The following is a 19,952-nucleotide window of genomic DNA, read 5'->3' as shown; positions in this document are numbered from 1 at the left end:
TTAATAGAATAAAAGACTTCCAAAAATTTCTGATGAAAAGACCAAAGCTAAGCAAGAATTCTGAAATATAAACACAAGAGTTTGGAGAAACCTAGGAAAGGGAAATTTATTTGAGCAACTGAAAGGGGCTATATGTTGATTTAGAGCTAATGTTCTAATGAAGGAGAATAAAGAAGTGTCCCATCAGAAGAACCTTAACAGAAGACATAGGGATGGCTTCTGTTCTGAGGGTTTTAAAAAAGAGGAAAGAGAAGGAAGAGTTAATTAGAATAGTAAGGAGGAAGAAAGGAACATAACTTGCTATTTTTCATAGTTGAGGTGTGTGAGAAGAATTTGCAAACACAGAGGAAGGAGTTGTGGAGAAGTAAAACCAGATAAATCTCACTCTTATCTGAAACAGAAACAAGAAGGTTAAACACAACACACAATTTGTTGTAGAAATATATTAATTTGGGAGGCAGCTGGGTAGCTCAGTGGATTGAGAACCAGGTCTAGAGATGGGAGGTCCTGGGTTCAAATTTGACCTCAGACACTTCCCAGCTGTGTGACCCTGGGCAAGTCACTTGACCCCCATTGCCTAGCCCTTACCACTCTTCTGCCTTGGAGCCAATACACAGTACTGACTCCAAGAGGGAAGGTAAGGGTTTAAAAAAAAAAAAAGAAATATATTAATTCAACAGGAAAATGAGAGAGGGAGAGATGGGGGAGGGGGGAAGAGAGAGAGTGTGTGTGTGTACTATAAGAGGGAGGAACATATAAGGAATGGAATAGCCACAAAAAACCCCCCAAAACTTCTTAATCCTGAAAGGGATACTAAAAGAGGGGGTGGGCAGAGGAATTCCCCATCAGTTAGGGAATGATTGAAATCATCATGGTATGTGATTGTGATGAGATTTATTGTGCCATGAGAAATAATGAGATCATTTCAGAAAACACTGAATAGTACGAACTGATACAGAGTGAACAGAATCAGAACAATTTATACAAGGGAAATATTTTAAAGAAAATCATCTTGGACCGGTTTAAGAACTTCAATCAAAGCAATGAGCAAACATAGGAAGGCACCAGGACAAAGCTTCAGAGAGGTGATGACACAAGGTGCAGAAAGAGCCCCCCAACCGCCCCCCCCAACTTTGGCCATTGCTACTGTGTGGATTCAGAAGTCTTAGCCAAGGCTTTTTTGGTTATCTTCTTTCTCTTGGTTTTTTAATTGGAGGAGGGTTGAAACACTGTCACACATGCACAGAAGGGAACAGAAGAAAGTTCAGAAGAGAGCATGGAAAAGCAGGGTAGTTTTGAAAGTAACATGTGAACTTGCATAAATGAAGATTCACTTTTATAGATAATACTCTTTGTTCTTTTGGGTCCATGGCAATGCCAGCAAGAAAGGAAACTCCAGCGAAAGCAAGAAGGTGACAAAGATCCAGCAGGCAGGAAGAAATGAAAGTCATGTGAGCAAGGTTCCAGAAAGGCCAGAAACAGAGCTAAGCCAACAGTGAACAGTGTAAAAGCCTCAGATATGTCAGTTTAGTACTAAGACTTATGGAGATGAGAGATGAGGCTTATGCTACTTAATGATAATTCTGAAAATTCAAATTTACAAAGAATATTTCTTCCAAATAACTGAACAAATTTCCTAAGCTCATCCAATTTCTTGCTCAGCACTCTTATGAGAAGACGAGTCCTTGAAGATTTTCAGAGCACTCATCTTACAAAAGTTCTGCAAGGTAGGTGGCATAAGTAATATCAGATTCTTATGTAATTGAGGAAAATGAGTCTCTGGGGGTTAAATGATCTGCCTTTTTTGGTCACACAACTAAAATGTGCTGCAACCAACATTTGAGCCCAGATCTCAGAACCCATGAGCACTCCCACTATGCCCCACGGTATGTTTATACCTGGGCCAATAACAATATTACTGTCCTATATTGTACTGTCCAGGTGAACATGTTGGACTTCCTCCTTTCCTCAATGCTTTCCCCTCCTTTTCTTTGTAGATGCACAAAAGAGAAAAACGGTTTTTTTCAGGAAGTCTGAGTTAAAACCTGGCCTCAACTAGGTATGTGACCTCGACAGTCATTCAAGCTTGGTTTGCTTCAATTTCTTCATCTGAAAAATGGGGATAACAACAGCACCTGCCTTACAGAGTTGTAAGTATCTAATGAGCTTGCACACGTAATGTACTATGTAAAGCTTAAACTGCTATGTCAGGGTGATGATTTTTAGTACTATCTCTGTTGTTATTTGATCAACCAAGTCCACAAAAGCATTTCACCAGGTGTCAAAACAATCAGTGTAAAGTAGAAATATCTCTTCTATTAACATCCTCCAAATTCAGAAGAACCTGGTACTCACTTTCTATTCTGTTGCTGTCTCTGATGTAAGAGTCGACGGTGCTGTGGGTGAAGGTGAGTCGTATCTGGTCTAAACATCTGGGACGGAGGTCTATGGAAAAAACAAAAATAGCTTCCCTGAATCATCCAAGTGATAGGAAGTACTCTTGTGTCCAGCTAGTCATTTCTCCAGCAAGCTCTTCACTCAGCTGATAGGTGGTTAACTAGTTCACATTTCTAAGGGGACATCATTTTAAGGCAGAGTTATAAGTCTTCATTTACTTCAGGAGACCTGGTTGTGAAGTGATATCAAAGCACCCAAAAAGCAAGACCCTGGCAGTTTAAATCACACATACTCATCTCCTAAAGGCAGTCCTGACACTTAAGTGAAGTGCTAGAAGGGTATGTATTTTTCTGGCTAAATTTCTCATTCTAGAAACAGTCCTAAGTGCAAGTGAGACTGTTATACCCTTTCAACCCCGAAAAATGCAATGAGCATCTTTGATGCTCATATATATGTTATACTTGTCAACATGGAACTTGGAAAACCCAAACTTGTAGCCTAGTAAGATCTGATGACCCCCAAGTTTTAGGACTAGCTTCTAAGTTGAAGACCCAAAGTTTGTACTTGTTCCCTGTCCCTGTGAGAATCCACCCTGAAGGGAATCCCAGGCTAGCTGTTTCAGACTGAATAATGGACCCCAAGGTAAAGACAATTCACTTGAGGTGGAGGCTAAGCCCAAACCGACTGATTCTCCTTGTTTCCAGAAGCCTCTTCCAATATATCATAACCTCCTTCTGAGGATCGAACTTGGGACCTTCAGCTTTTGAGACTGATGCACTGCCTACTGTGCTAGAGTCATTCAGTTTGGGCTTAGCCCCACCTCAAGTGGACTGTCTTTACCTTGGGGTCCATTTTTTAGTCTGAAATAGCAAGCCTGAGATGCCCTTCAGGATGGATTCTCACAGGAACAGGGAACAAGTACAAACTTTGGGTCTTTAACTTAGAAGCTAGTCCTAAAACTTGGGGTTCATCAGCTCTTACTAGGCTACAAATCTGGGGTTTCTAGATTCTATGGTGACATACTCAACCAAGATGAAATATTTTAGTTACCTTAGGTTTTGCAGGTGAGGTCCTGGGCAGGAGGGATGCTGTTGTGCTGGGGGTGGTGTAGCTGGTGGAGGTGCGCCAAAGAAGGCACGGAAGCCAGGAGCTTGGGGAATCATCTGCGCAACCCGTCCTTGAAGCAACTTGGGATTCATGGAAGCAAGGGGACTGCTCACAAATCCGGAGAGACGAGCAAATTGGCTAGGAGACATACGTCCAGGCTGCAGGCACAAGAAGGGACAAAAACTTCAATTTAGCTACAAAGGACCTTATACCGGTCAATCAGTACACTTCTATCCACCAAAGAGCCAACATTCTCTTCATCGATACCTTCACTGGGAAAAGCAAAGCAGAGAATATGCTAAGCAGTGACTGAGTAGTAACAAAAACCAAATAGTATCTCCTTAGAAAAGAAAGTGAGGGGGCAGCTGGGTAGCTCAGTGGATTGAGAGCTAAGCCTAGAGATGTGAGGTCCTGGGTTCAAATCTGACCTCAGACACTTCCCAGCTGTGTGACCCTGGGCAAGTCACTTGATCCCCATTGCCTAGCCCTTACCACTCTTCTGCCTTGGAACCAATACATAGTATTGATTTCCAGATGGAAGGTAAGGGTTTAAAAAAAATTAAAAAAAGAAAATAAAGTGAGAAGCCTGAACTAGCAAGACAAGGATAGACACACACAGCCTTACCTGTGCTCCTCCTAGAAGCTGTGCTCTCTGAATGGGGCTGAGAACAGGTGTGACACTGGGAGGAAATGGGTGGCCCAAAAGGGAAGAGTTCTGGAAAACAAAGTAGGAAACTGAAGTTCTAAACGAAAAAAACCAATCAACAAAATATATCCATTCAGTAGGCACACAAAACATACTTGAATCATGTATAAATAATATAAACTGAGCAACTTATGATACTCAGGCTATCTCCTCAAAGAAAACAAAAAGGTGAGAGAATGGTACTTTGAGTTATAGAAAGGGAAACTGGTTATTTAATAAGCTGCAGCAAATGGTTAAAAAAAAGCTTTAAAAACCAAAGGCAAGGTGATCAGAGCCTGGATTTATAAAGAAGAGAAAGTAGAAGCAGCATGAATTGTAGTAAACTTCATGGCCCTTTTAAGATTAAAAAATTGAAGCTGAGAGGTTGTAGAAAGGACACATGGAAATTCAGGAAGCAGCGGCGGTAATGGGCAGCAGAAGGTGGTGAAGGATGCACATCCATAGGCACACATGCACACACATCCACAAGAAAGGAGTCAAGTATAATACCGCAACACCGCAGAGCTGGTTTGGAGACATCCTCTCGCCATAGGGAGCAGGATATCGCTGTTGCATTGGGGCACGAACATGAACGGGTTTCGGACAAAGAATCTGTTGGGGAAAAAAGAAATCCAATGGAAATGGTCTTTGACACAAGCCAGTTTCTCTTTCACCTACTCTAAGTGTCCCTCCCCTTAGATTTTGGCATAGAAGTAAAATGGAAAGCGATGGCCCTATTTCTAAATAGGTTCAAGCATAGACCTCCTATCTTTTCTCTCTCACAAACAACAATGTGCCCATTTTAGTTGAGGGAGATTTAGCTAATTCTCCAGTATCCCCACCCCTTCCATGCTGAGGGAGGTACTAGCAAATTCTTGGACTTGCAAATTCTCACTCCCATGATGGCACATTTTGGAAAACTGTTAGGGAAAGGGAATGGATAAGAAAGCTGGAGGATTAACTAAGCCCCATTCTGGAGACTTTGTGATATTCGATATCCTGATATGGCCTCCATGCTCAGCAGCTTCATGATACACTGTGATTGTTTCTACTGTTTCAGATAAAAGTGATCCTGGCTGGGCCATACCAGTACCTCCCTCCCCCCATACCTTCCAAATGGGCCTTCCTTTTCAGCTGCTGGTTTCAGGTGGAGGAAAGTCTATGGAACAGGACTGCACAGGCTCTAGGGAAAGCAGGGACATCTTAAGGGTACAAAGGGATGTGGACAGCACTGTGTGTTCCCATTCCCCCCAGCCTTTAATTATCTGGCAGCATTTTGGATAGTCACCAAAATATTTTTTAAAATATCATTAAGTGGTAACCTATTTGTTTTCAATTACAAGATATCAGCAGCAGCAATGGATGATAGGGGCATCTTTCTCTTCTTTACTCTAAATTGGCTATTTTCCTTTCTAATTTAGTGCCTACCAAAATCTTCCTCCCTCCTCCCAGAACAAATCCACTAAATGATTTTGCCCAGATTCCCGTTATCCTGGGCTGAGTGCCTGTGAATGAGACATACCTGCTGGTTAAAGCTGGGTACAGCCATCTGCTTAGGTGGAGTGCCTATTGGGACTGCTCTGACAGGGGGGCTCCCAATGACAGGAGATGTGGAACGCCTTGGTAATGCCCGCTCGGAAAGGTCCCGTTCCTCTTCTGGACCCTGTGGGGGTCTCTGAGGCAAGGCATATTCTAACACAGATACTGTGGGCATTTCCTGATTGAAAAACAAAGCAATTAAGAAAACTGGACATGCAAATGCTTTAGTAATTTCCAGAGATACGAAGACACTTTGAGACAACATGACCCTAATCAGTGGCACAGTTATAGTGGTGGGTGGGTTAAACTGAATTTAATGGTATAAAAAAATAACTCAAATTGGGGAACAAATACTACACCAAACAAGACTTTTGCAGTCACTACCACATCTCTTGTTTCAATATGCCTTAATAAATGTTTGTTGAATGGAGCCTTAAGGACCTATCATGTGCCAGGGATTTTGCAAGGAATTGGGGACACAAGGACAAGCCCTCACGGAGCTACATTCTGTGAAAACAATGATATATTTCACAATAGTAAACTACTTGTGTACTCTGGATTATTAATGTGACTACATATGCTACCTGAGCAAGCAGTGGTCCTCGTATTCGTCTCAGAACTGCAGGGCCATCCCAAATGCTGGAATTGAGACCTCCAGGCTGGGGGCACAAAAAAGGAAAAGAGATGAATAATTTTTGGAACATTAGAACAATCTGAATTCTCTGGCTGCTTTATTCTCTTCCATCTGAAGGAGGATCCAGAGCATTCAACAATCTAAGAAAACACATTTCACCCCTCAGTCTTTTATGTGGGCAGGCCTACCACTATGGAAGCCTTTTTATTCTTTATTCACTTTTAGTAACAAGCATATAAGGAACCTCAGCACAGTAAAAAGTTACAAAGCTTAAGACATCATTCAATTACATTGTCCAGGTGGAAGTACCAGAGAGTCTACCTCCAAGCCCTCGGAGCCTGGGGATCCACTCACCTGCACAACAGGCCTGGTCTGCACTGCCTTCATGATAGCTGGGTCCTCCAGTTCATTGTCAATCACCATTTTACTGAGTCTTTCTGCCAGGTTTTCTTCATGGTCTCCCAACAAGTCCATCTCATCAGTGCTTCCATTGCCTGCCTGTTCAACAGCCACCACTGGCTTCTCTTCCAATTCAGCCAGGCGCTCATGTGCTTCCTGCCAGTCATCATCTACAAGGAAACCAAAGACAGAATATTGCTCATGAAAACATGATAGGTTTATACTACAAGATCATTGGGAGTGTGAGGTTTATAGTTTTACAATTTTTTTTTGTATTATCTCTTCTACCTTCAGAATCACCTCTATTTCAACCATTTTCATTATCACCTGTAAGGGGGAAAAGAACCAAAGGGATATCTCTAGCCCTAATCTCTCTCTCTCTAAAGCAACATAAGTGAAGAGCCAAGTAGCTCTTGGATGTTCCCAACAAGCTACAACACTGACACCTCAAACTCAGCATGTTCAAAGTAAAATCCATCTTCCTTTAATATATGCTCCCACTATTCTCCTTAACTTATTCATTACTTTTCCAATCACCTAGGTCTAAAATGTCAAAGTCTTTGTGGATTTTTACCTTTCTCTTTTTCTCCACACCCCTAATTAAATTTTGTTTCATATTTTGAAATTTTCTATTTTGAAAGTTTTTCAGAACTAGCCCCCCTTGATTCCTAATGCCACCATCCTAGTTTAAGCCTGCATTGATTTCTGCATTAATTTATTTATTAAGCCCTTACTTTCTATTTTAGAATCAATACTATATATGGGTTCTAAGGCATTAGAATGGTAAGGGATAGGCAATGGGGGTTAAGTAAGTTGCTCAGGGTCTTACAGGTAAGTGTCTGAGGCCAGATTTAAACCCAGGACCTCCAACATTCCCAAGCCTGGCTCTCAATCCCCCTCACATTAGTTATAATGTACTTATAAATAATTTATTTGCCTTTAATCTGACCTATATATTATTATGATGTGCACTTAAGAGTTAACATTTTCTAGCTTGTTTGAAAAGAGAAGGGTAGAAAAATCTTTCCCCCATCAACCCTAATTACTACTAGTACAGGAACATTCCTCAATCAGTCAAAGTTGAGGTGTGGCTTCTTATCAGGGCAAGAACAGGACCTTCTTGAATGGACCCTGACAAAGGAGATGACTGAGCTAATTAAATGGGGATCAGATTCCTTTCTAATTTGGCTTCTGAGGGCATTCAACTTGCATGAGCTAATCCCATCTATAACAAAAATACTGAGGAGATGTGGTAGGACTAAAAGCAGATGCAGCTTCTGGAGTTTGGGCCATCATTCTTTTGCCCCATGCAGCTGTTACAAAGAGGGCAGAACTCTACTTCTACTTTTCTTCCTCCTCTTGGTAGCCAGAAGAACCTGGGGCCCCCTTTCCAACCTTGCTTGCTGACCCAGGGTTGCTCTAAGCTGGAGCTGAGCTACATAGCAAATACTTGCTCTATTACAGCCTCTCCTCTGCTTCACCTCCCCACCCCCCACCCCCATTCTGGCCCATGTACATACAGTCCAGAAGGTCTAAGAGAAGAGGTAACAGTGTCCTTTTCTTAATCAACATGCATTAAGTATCTACCATGTGCTAGATACTGTGCTAAGTGCCTAGAATACAAAGACAGAAGCAAAAGGAACACAGAGTGTGCTTTCTCTGTTTAAGATTAGTGGAAAATTTATTGTATAGAATTCATTATGGATAGATTTGTTTATGTTGTTGAGCTACGGATTCCCAACAGCCTATGGATCATGTGTTTGTTACAGTGAAAATTCCTTGAAAGTAGAAATTCTTTCTATTTGTATCCTGAATTCCAAGAATAGTGCCTGGCTTTAACCTATACTAGATTAGCAAGTTCATTACCCACCTATACATATTACATATTCTGATTATATCCATAAATACTGCTCTTCTGGGAGCAAAATAGTAATTATTTTATGGGTTCTGCTTTGCTACTAAGTTTAAGGCCTCAAATATTCCAAAGTTTGGGAACCTGAGTAAATGTAGGGCTAGAGGAGAGAATAACTTGTGCAGATTGTGAAATCACTGACAGTTAATTACTGTTATCAGATTAATCTTCCTAAGCAAAAGCTCTTATCATGAAAACCTTTGAAGATCCTCTTTGCCAACTAAATAAAGCTCAAATTCTTCACTTGAAGCTCTCCATGACTTGGATGGTCACTGAATCTTTCTAACCTTATTAGCTGTACTACTCATATACTTTACCTTCCAACTAAATTACTATGTCCTAATATGGAAGCCTTCTCTGAAATTCTTTATGTGTAAGCCTTTACTCATGCTATTCTCTCTGCCTGAAATGCTGTTTAGCTTTTCCAATTCTTAGCTATCTTCTTTGATACTCCCAGTAAGAAAAAAAGGCCCAATTTCCTCTAGACTCTTTTAGAACTTTTTATTTCTTATTAAACCTCAATATTCAACCTTGAGTTAGTTACTTATACATGTATTCTCTATTCTACTAAGTTCATGAAGACAAAAATTCTCTCATCCTCCCCTAATACTTAAAACCTCAAACATTGAAAGTGTGCAATAAATGGAAGTTGAATGAGTTCTCATGCTAAACTAAAGTGTATCTTTTTGAAATAGGTAGAGAAAAAATGATATTTTTGTTTCAAAAAGAGAGAAAAAAGAAGTGGGACAAAAGGTACTGCCCATTTCAAGAACAAATCAGATCTCTGAAAGATCTTGGCTTGCAAGTGTTAATATCCTTAAAGAACATCTTTAAAAACTACTATTGAGACTTACTTATGGTTCAACCACTAGTGGGTCTGACTCAAATATGGCAATGGAATCTTGACTCTATAGCATCTAAGATGAAAGCCTCCCCAGAAACACTGAACTAATAGTGCACCAGCATGGTTCCTGTCTGGAGTACAATGCCCATGTACTTCCATGATCTCTCAGCTCTGCCTCTTTTCTTCATTCCATTGCAATTCCATTAATTCCTGTAAGTACAATCTTCATCCAGATTCTGCTGAGCTCTTTATTTGGGTAAACCTTTTCCTTTTGCAGGCTCTATCCTCACTTCTACTCAGTCTGTGACAGTTTTGCTGGAAATTTTTTCTTGTTGCTACCCCATATGTAGCAACTCCAGTGTCTTTGGGGCTCATTCTCTGTCGATCTGAATTCTGATCACCATCCATCTTTCCTAAAACACACTTCTTTTCTTCTTCCAAAATTTCTTTAATTGTTGTTGCTCATCCTTCATTTTTTAAGAGGACCAATGACATCACCAAGTGATGTCCTTATTTGAACATGGACTTAAGTAAGGCAGAGTTGCACAAAGTTATCAGCCTCACTCTCTTCCAAAGTCATCAAAGACCAGTGGCAAGACAAAAATCAGAATTTCTGGCAATGGCCCAGGATGCAGTAGATGACCTTGTAGTCTTCTATGTCTGTTCAAGCTCCAAGCACTCCACAGAACCTGCTTTGGCTGCCTTCATGGCCTTTGGAACAAATTGTTTCTCTTCTTCCCATTCCACTAGGGTAAGTCTTCACAGGCTTGGAGGAAGACATCCCCCTCACTCACCAATAGGTTTAGACCTTGTCAACTGCCCTCAATTCTGCTGAGGTGGTTTTATTGGGGTGTTAGCAGCTTTGCATACTACAGATCCTTAGAGCTACAGTTGAGAGTTGGGTGAAAGGTGAATACCAAAGGTGAATGAGCAGCCCTGAAAAGAGATTGGCAAGCCCTCACCCCAGAGGTGTTAGTCCTTCCGAACCCCATAAAACCATTCCATTCTCATATCTATAAGAAACTCTTTCCTCAGACCAGTTTGTAAAGTTCAATTTCATTCACCAAAAAGCTCCTGAAATCTCTAGTTCCTCTCTAAAGCTTTGATAAGTAGCAGTTTCTTCCTAATTCCACTTGAATAATATTCTTCTATGATTGTACACATTTGTATTAAATATGTGGATAAGCTGCTTGTAGGTACTCTAGACATTCTGTGTATCAGTGCTGTCTGTCTTAGCCTATATATGGCAACAGATCAAGGAGAAAAAGAAACAGATCTAACTCATCTGAAACTAGGTCTTATAGAGTATTATACTGAATAACATTTAGACCTGGCTCCTAATCTAAGAGCAACAAATGAGAAGAAACTCATTGATGGTCACATAAAAAGCAGAGCCCAGGTTGCAATTCCTAATCCAGGACTCCATTCATTGAGCCACAGATGGAAAATGTAAAATCTTTATGTGAATAAAACAAAACCACCACCACCAAAATTTACAAGTGCAAGAATGGAGAAGCATGACTACTTACAAAGCAGTTCTGGGCCTTAAAAATTTAGACCACACCACAAACTAAACACGAGTCAGCAGGAAGCTACACAAAGGGAGGCATAATGGCCAGGCTGGAAAAGACTTCTGCTGTCCAATGATATAGTTAGAACACATCTGGGATTCGAGGAAGGACAATGATGCTATGTAAAGTATCCCCACAGAAGGGTAAAGGGCCTTTAGATCATATCAAATGAGGAATGAAAAGATGGATTTATTAGGGACAGCTGGGTAGTAGAGTGGATAAAGCACCAGACCTGGAGTTGGGAGAACCTGGGTTCAAATCTGGCCTCTCACACTTCCTAGCTGTGTGACCCTGGGCAATTCACTTAACCCCATTTGCCTAGCTCATGCTATTCCATCTTAGAGTTGATATTAAGACAGATGAATTTGTTTAGCCTGGGGAAGATAAGCCTTAGGATTTATTAGGATAAGAATAGATTTTGGGTTTTGTTCAGTAAGTTAAGCAAGGTTTATAAGTGAGAGCATGGGAGTCAAGAATCTAGAGAGCTATCAGGGGGGGAAAGGAATTGTCTTCATTCTACTTTGCCCCAGAGGCCTGAACAATGAATGGGTGGACACTCTGAAGAGGAAAGTTCAGGCTTGGCAGAAGGACTGTGCTCCTCCTCCCTGGAGGCCATCAAGAAGGGCTAGCTGACTACATTTGGATAGCTGCAGAGTTTGGTTTAGGAACAGTTTGGACCTTGAGGTTCCTTCCAACTCTTAAATTTCTGTGATGTAGTAAGACGCTAGCTTGACACCCCCCACCCTATGCATTTTCTTAAAGCACTGGTTATGGTCTAATATAAAATTCAACATTGCAAACAAAAATAAAATAAATGTTTATATTAATCATCCTAATACTAAACCAATGGTTGGGATAAATAATTTCCCATACCTTATAACTATGGAACAACTATGTATTTCTGTTATCCACCAGATGCTGGGTACTATAGCTCTGGAAACATTAATAATTAGGAAACAATGGACCTTCCCTGACCTTGAATAGTGGTCCATTCTTGTACTAGTGATGGCAGAAGTAGAAAAGATAAACCAAATGTGATTACAGAAGCATACAGATTTGTAGGTGCTCTCTCAGTCATACTAGATTCCATTCCTTGCCCAACAACTCCCTTTATCAGAATAAATGGCATATCATTTTCCTTTTTATAAAAAATTTTTTTAAAGCTACAAATTCCAAAAGTTTTCAAGGTACTAATGAGCTATGTTTTGGTTGTAACATTTACAGAAAAGACATTTTTTTTTAACACAAATGGTTGTGTAAATAATGTATTATTTCAGACCACACTTCCTTCAGCATGAGGAGTATCACTGCATTTCCTTACTTGCCATTTCCCCTACTAAGAGCCTACTTCTATTTAGATACTAGGATTCCAGAGGACTGATGATGAAGCATGCTACCTGCCCTACCCACCACCTGATAAAAGAAATGGAATATGGGTAGAGACAAATATATTTTTGTCCACAGCTAATATTAAGTATTTGTTTTGCTTGACAATGCATATTTGTTACAAGGCTTTTTTTTCTTTCCTTTCTTCTTTCAATTGGGGGTGTAGTTCAGTAAGAAGTAGATTTTTGTCAACTTAAAAAATAAAAGATTAAAGCTACCAGTTTGGTCAAGATGTACTATTTTTACAATTAGACATTTAATCCTGAATCAAAGGGGCATATTTACATAGTAATATAAAAATTTATCCATTCTTCTTTTTTCAATAAATGTAAAAGATCACTTAGAGACACAATGTGTAGCATTTTGAATACCAGCACAGTCACTGTGTGGCAACCCTTCACCCTCTATACTTTTCACATGACCTAAAGAATGCAGTTATGTCAAAGTTTGACCTCAATCCATGTAGGTCATAAGTGGCCCTGTCAAGAAGAAAACAAGAGGTGTGATGGGGGAGGAGGAGAAAGCCTGACCTCTTTAACATAAATCAAGGCCTCTTTCCTTTCAACCAAAAAATACTGACACTATGACCAGGCTCTCACTCTTAGCTGCTTTTGGATTCAAACAATTCCACTAGCCACTGTGGTGGTAAATACAGGTGGCCTTATGGTCAACCCAGAAAGATAAAGGAGCATTAATGGATAAGAGCAGGAGAGATAATCAGGGAGCAATGGAGACTTAGCTTAGTTAGGGACAATCATAGTCCCTAAGAAAGGCAAACCTATTATGATTGAAGGGAAAAAACATTCAATTTCAACATGGAAATGACAGGTGAGCAGCACTCTCTCTATTGAGTTTGTCTGGTATGCAAGTTTTGCCTTGTCAAAAACTTTACTTGCTAAGTTTACTATTCTTAAGATAACATAAAAACTTAACTTATGCAGAACAAGATAATTAATTGTATTAAGCCTGAAACTTGGTACCACTAACCCATAGTCACTAATATTGCCAGGCTGATTCAATCAAAAGGCTAAGTCTCTGAATATATAATAGTGATATAAAACACAAACAGGGGGGCAGCTGGGTAGCTCAGTGGATTGAGAGCCAGCCCTAGAGATGGGAGGTCCAAGGTTCAAATCTGGACTCAGACACTTCCCAGCTGTGTGACCCTGGGCAAGTCACTTGACCCCCATTGCCTAGCCCTTACCACTCTTCTGCCTTGGAGCCAATACACAGTATTGACTTCAGGACTGAAGGTAAGGGTTTTATTAAAAAACAAACAAACAAACAAAAACCACATACACACACAAACAGGCTAAAGGAATTCATTAATATTATTGTAATTAATGATATTTGCTTATTATTATTACTGATGAGAGGTAGCATGGCATGCATATATATATATATATACATACATACATAAAATTTGCCAAACTCTTATGATTTTTAATTCCACTCCCTTACCACAACATTTTCTCAAAGGAAAACCCTTATCTTGGAAAATCCTTTGTTAAAAAAAGTTTGTTAACGAAAAAATTCTTCTTGGTTATGCTTCCTCTCTAGGCTACCAAGTAACTTCACAGTACATTACTTTAATTCTCTTTCCTTTCTGTATTTTTTTCTTCTGTGTGGTGTTTTAAGGGATATGGCAATTTTAAGGAGAGAGAAAGAGAGAGAAGGGAGGGAAGGGGAGAAAGAGATATTAAATACCATATACCCAAATATCCTTACAAAATATTCCCATCTCCAGACTCCAAATAAATAACTTTGCCCATAGCAAAGATGAAAGTTATTCAGAGAGCAAAGATTATTCTTTCCATCTTTGCAGGTTTAAAATTGAGACATAATATGGCAATATACATGAATATCCAATTCAGTCAAAGTTTATCTTATCATTGAAAACCTTTATGAAAGGGTGAAAAGAGAATATGCTCTTAATGGACAAAAGTTAAGTACTTAACATTTTGTGTTATGTTATTATATTAACTTTCTAGGAATGCTGGTGTCATAAAGATAACAAAATTACAGAAAGCTCTCTGCCCTATGACTCTATTCTAAGACCCTTTCACTTTGATATCAGCAAAGTCTCCACCATCTTGGAGCATGGCATCCTTTTGGCCTGTCTCCACAACCATGGGCACAATCCAGAAGGCCTTTTGGTCCCCTTCTCTTAACATTTTGGCTGGTACTCAGAACACTGCTGTGTTTCTGACAGTGACAGTTCCTTAGTCCTATGTGGAATTTTTAATAACTTAATTCCCATCCTTATATTCTCAATCACTTCCCCCCCATCTTCATCTCAGCCTAATTTGTAATAAAGCTTAGCTGTATTGAAAGCTGCAGAACATTGCAAGACTTCTAAGACTATCCTTTCTTGCATTTTTCAGCCTCAGCCATAACCATACATTTTCTTCTTTCCCTCACTGCTTCTGTGTATATATTTGCCACCTACTACACTTCATTCGAATTACTCATTTTAACAAATGCCTCAACTCTAAATTCCTACACATATTTTCACATTTTAATTTTGTCATTATCATTATATTTCCCTCTACCTGTGTTATTAATGTCATCCTTCACAACTGAAGGATGAGTAGACATTGCTTCTTAACTCTAAGAGGGGAAGCCTAAATAGCTCCAAGGGTCATTGACTAATTATTTTAAAATCCAGTTCAAAATTGTTAAGGTCAGTCATATCTAACTCTTCTTGACCTCATCTGAGATTTTCTTGTCAAAGATACTGAAGTGGCTTACCCTATCCTTTTCCAGCTCATTTTATAGATGAAGAACTTGAGGCAAACAGGCTTAAGGGACTTGCCCAAGGTCACACAGTTAGTAACTGACAGAGTTTTACTCAGATTGACAACAGGACTGGCACTCTATCCACTTTATCATCTTTCAGCCCTAGTTCAAAAGTGAAGTCCACTAATTTTTCTCCTTGTTCCAGAGTCTCCACTTCTTTTTCAAGACTACAAAAGTAAAGGTCATGTATTTCATGGCAACATAAGAGTTTTGATGACAGAGACTCAAAATAGAGATGTTAAATTGGTGATGTCTTTCAGCCAGAGAAGAGGTATAAGAATGCCTAGAATGTGAGGTGACACTTACCAACTGCACCTGCTCCAAATGTGTCATCATTGAATTGATCAATATCTTCATCTTCCTCCCCCAGAGCCTGAAATGCATCATCATCTTCATCCAGAGGACAATCTTCTAGGGACTAAAGAGACAAGAGACAGGGTTATAGCATTCAATAAGTTCACATACTATTTCATTTTCACCTCTGAGAAGACCACTTTCTTCTCTGTTGCACAATGTAGTCTGTGAATGATGTAGTCCATTAACTTTCATGAAGACTATGGTCTCTCCTCTACATAACCTTTTCTCCCACAAGAGACAACCTTCAAAGGTGAATTTACTTTCAGGACAGTGTTGTCTTTCAGTAGTTATCCCATTTCCCCATTTCTCCTCAGGGTTTCATTTCTCTTTAAATCGATATCTTGGTTTTGTTGATATTTTTTGACACTAAAGACAGTTTCCAACACTCTAAAATCACTACAATAAGGTCCAACCAAATGCCAAGTAAAGTCTCTAAAAACAGCTTAGTTAAATCACCTAATAGCTTGATTGCCACTGATAGTGTCACTTTTTATTTGTTAGTAGAAAAGATATGCGCTTGAATAGTTTGGTAACAAACACCATCTTGTAGCATCTAACTTCAGCTTTGTTGCCTTTATTTATAATTTTGTCTTTCATGCCTGATTTTACATTGCATACAATATTTCCCCGACTTGCATTATTTCACATGATTCATCAGAAATCTAGTAAAGGGATTTCCTTTTAAATCTCAACTGTGATAGTAAGTCAGAACTGAAACTAATCCTTTTCTCCCTGGTCAAAGTAGTAAAAGAAATTGAAAGTTAATTATATTACATGTCTAGGTCTGAGTTTTAGGTATTTTTTCTTCTAAACTTATTTCTGTATCATGTTCACTTATTCTCAACCTATTATTCCTTTTTTCTCAAAATTTTCTCATTCTCTACTTGGAGAAAAAAAAAAGAATGCCACTATATAAAGTCTTCAGCCTTAGGATGCACTCCATTTTCCAACAAAGCAAACCTCAATAAATCATCTCTGTGCTCTTGTATAAACACAATTGCATGGCTTACAAATTTTTTCCCTCCACTTTGTCCTCAGTTGATTATTCCTTTCTGCTTTTAAAAAATGACTATAGCTCACTTCTTCCCATGCCTTATTTCCACATCTATCAAAAAAAGTTACTGAAGCTTGGGCATACTCATGTTAAGTAGCCAGGAAGACTTCTTGCCAATTCTTGTGGGGTAAATGAGCCAGAAGTGCCATGCCCTTTGGCTTAATTCTCTAAGCTAGCTGGTGCACCAAATAGAGTACAGAACTTGAAGTCAGTAAGACTTGAGTTCAAAACCTGTCTCACTCCCTTACTAGCATCATCTTGGGCAAATCATTTAATCTCTACCATTTTACTCTTGTGGAAAATGAGAATACTACGCCTACCTCCAAGGGCTGGGGTAAAGATCAAATGAGATATTTGTAAAGTGTGTTGTAAACTTTAAAGTATTATATAGATGGGAGACGTTATTATTAAAAATTATTATTAGAATCAGTCAGTGGTTGTCCTTTGTAGCAAGAGAACCAAAACTACTGATGTCTTTTGACTCAAGCATAAATTGGATTAAAGTGAGGCAAAGTGGCACAAAGTCATTAGCTGCACTCTCTTCCACATACCAAAGAGACAGAAGGCACAAGAAGCTGAGGAATGCAAGGGGAAAGAGGCCCTATATTTCCCCATTTTACAGTAAGGGAGGCAATGTGGTAGATGGGAAAGAATGATAATCTTGGACTCAGAAACCAGGTCTAAAGTCTGACTTTGCCTCATTACTTGTGTGGCTTTTGTGCAAATTAATTAACCCCTTTTGGTCTCAAGTTTCCTCATCAGTAAAATGAGGGAGATTGGAATGCATGATCTTTGAGGTTTCAGTTCTGGATCTATGGTGCTATGAAATTCTGAGTGCTATGAAATTCACTTTGCTCAAAGTCACCAGGTTACAGAATTTCTGAAGTGGAAGGAAACTGAGGGCTAGCAAGTATATGTAAGGCACTACCTCCTCATGTGAACCTTCCTTCAAAGCTCAGCTAGAGTTTCACTTCATTCATACATTTTCTGATCCTTCCCTCCACCTCTCCACCCCCATGAGAAATTACTTTGTGTGTCTTATTTGTATTTAACCTCAAGGCCAGGGGGTATTTAATTTTTACTTTTGTATCTCTGGAGAAAAGCACAGAGCCAGCATATAGGCGCAGGTCTAAGAGCTGGAAGGGATATCAAAGGCTATCAATTTCAACATCTAGTCACTGATAAGGAAACTGACTCAGAGAGGAGTAAAGACTTGCCCAACATCACACAAATAGTAAGCAGTAGAGGTGGGTCCCTTCCTGTTTTCAGACTCAGTGCCCTTTCTACTAGAAAGAGTTTAATAAAAGCTTGCTGAAAGCATGAATTACAGTAACAGCAGATTTGTAACTGGATTTGGGATCAGGCAACCTGAGTTCTAACCAAGTCAGCCATTTGGTACCTAAGTCACCTAACCTCTGTGGGCCTCAGTTTCCTCCCCTGTAAAGTAAAGGGGTTGCACTAGAAGGCCATTAAGGACCATCCCAATGCTTGATTTCATTCTGGTGCCCAATTCACATAAGCAGTAATTAAGTAGCCAAGCTGAGATTCAAACCCACTTCCAACTTCAGGATCAGAACTCTTCCCACAATTCCACAAAGGCAGGTCTCTGCTATCTTTCTACAGAGATCAACACTGCACCAGGAGATCTCGGGTTTCTTTAGTCCAGAAAAGTGCTGGAGAAAGCTACCTGCTCTGTATTTCTGAACAATTATAGGCTTCAATTAAGCAGTTCCAGTCAGAAATCTAAGGGAAGGATTATAAATCAAAGTGATAACCTTCTCTTCCATCCCCTCTAACAGGAGCAACAACAAAAACAAACACCAAAGATTAGCCTCCATATAAGGGGGTCCTTGCAGGCATCATGACGTCAGTGGCTTCTACCAGGAACACAGAGCCACCCCCCCCTCCCCCGTTCTCATGCAGGTCAAGGTTATGACAGTCCCAGGCCAAAGGACTTTGCAGTCCAAGCTACAACGAAGGCCTAGGGGTAGGTCCTGTACACAACCACTATCTTCCGGAGGCTATTCGACCCCCTAAAGGTTTGCTCCAGCATCACAATAACTCCAGCACCTGTTCCCCACAGATCCGCCAAGAGATGGGTGCCCGGGAGGCAGCATGCCCTCATCTCCTCAGCACTCCACCCCCCAACGCTGCAGAGACGGAGCCCCCTAAGCTACCGATAGAAACTCACAAAGTTAGATGGAGGCCCCAAGACTAAAGAGGGAATTCCCCACAGCTACAGTGGAGCCTCCAAGACCTTAGAGGAAGTTTCCCAAAGTTAAAAGGAACCTCGAAAGTTACGAAGGGAGCCTCCCAAGGCCACAGAGGTAATCCTCCAAAGTTACAGAGCAGAGACCCTAGGGGAGTCTCCCACGGCTACAAGGAGACTCCCCCGAAGTTACAGGGGGAGTCTCCCCGGGACCCCAGGAGTCCCCCGAGGCTCAGGTAATCCCCCAAAGTTACAGAGGGTAATCCTCCAAAGTTACAGAGTCCCTCAAGGCCCAAGGGGAGGCTCTTTACTGTTCTAGGAGGACACCCCCCAGTCTACGAGAAACATCGCGCCCTCTTCCCCCCCCCCCCATGCTCCAGAGCAGCCTCCCCCACCCCTGTCTCCTCAGGCCAGGCAGCGGCTCCAGGATCGGGAGGGGTAACGGGAGTAACGGGCCCAGGCCCGGACCCTCCCACTCCCCCATCTCTCGTCCTCTCGGGGCGGGGGTACCCCCTTACCGCAGCTCCCCTCCCCCTCCCGCTCACCCCTCTTCCTGGGGGGCCACTTCCGGTGGCCCGCGCTCACCTCGTAGCGAAACATTGTCGGGGGGAGGGGGAAGGGAGAAGGGGGGGAGGAGGCGGAGCGGGAGGGGGATGGGGGAGGGAGGCGTGGGGAGGGGGGGAAACGCGTCCGACGCCCCGGGCTCCTCCGCGCGCGCCCGCCACTCCTCCGCCGGCTCGCGACCCCTAGCCGCCGCCGTACGCCGCCTGCGTGCCAGCGTGCAAAGGGGCGTGCGCAGGCGCGCTGCACAGCACCGCGGGGAGGCGGAGGGGAGGGGTAAGGGGAGAGGAAGCACCCGTTCTTGCTTGTGCGGTTGCGCAGAGACGGATGTGGCGCTCGGTAGTACCGTTCCGCCTGCGAGAAATAAGTCCCGGAGCTCAGGTCTGCCCCTGCGTGGGGACCTCTTCCCCCGCCCCGGGCTGTATACCCTGGAGTCAACGTCTAGTCCAGCGGCTGGGGCGTGGCAGGTTTTCCTATCACGAGGCATCTGTCCGCGGG

The 19,952-nt window shown here is 41.3% G+C and overlaps 1 protein-coding gene across 1 annotated transcript in view; it reads right to left on the bottom strand.

The window, feature by feature from the left end:
- Positions 1 to 19,678, bottom strand: part of PATL1 (PAT1 homolog 1, processing body mRNA decay factor) — a 40,848-nt gene extending 21,170 nt beyond the window's left edge. The window contains exons 1-9 of the mRNA XM_007497540.3: positions 19,479 to 19,678; positions 15,580 to 15,691; positions 6,717 to 6,931; positions 6,313 to 6,387; positions 5,712 to 5,906; positions 4,700 to 4,801; positions 4,130 to 4,219; positions 3,448 to 3,662; positions 2,356 to 2,445 (exon numbers count right to left, since the gene is read on the bottom strand). Of these exons, the coding sequence (XP_007497602.1) occupies positions 2,356 to 2,445; positions 3,448 to 3,662; positions 4,130 to 4,219; positions 4,700 to 4,801; positions 5,712 to 5,906; positions 6,313 to 6,387; positions 6,717 to 6,931; positions 15,580 to 15,691; positions 19,479 to 19,493 (1,109 nt within the window). The 5' untranslated portion in view covers positions 19,494 to 19,678. The remainder of the gene's footprint in view (positions 1 to 2,355; positions 2,446 to 3,447; positions 3,663 to 4,129; positions 4,220 to 4,699; positions 4,802 to 5,711; positions 5,907 to 6,312; positions 6,388 to 6,716; positions 6,932 to 15,579; positions 15,692 to 19,478) is intronic.
- Between the last annotated feature and the right edge of the window lie 274 nt (positions 19,679 to 19,952).

This window comes from Monodelphis domestica, chromosome 6 (genome assembly GCF_027887165.1).
Source record: "Monodelphis domestica isolate mMonDom1 chromosome 6, mMonDom1.pri, whole genome shotgun sequence".
Classification (NCBI taxonomy): domain Eukaryota; kingdom Metazoa; phylum Chordata; class Mammalia; order Didelphimorphia; family Didelphidae; genus Monodelphis; species Monodelphis domestica.
The sequence above is the reverse complement of the archived record's forward strand: the minus strand, read 5'-3'. Positions and strand labels throughout refer to the sequence as shown.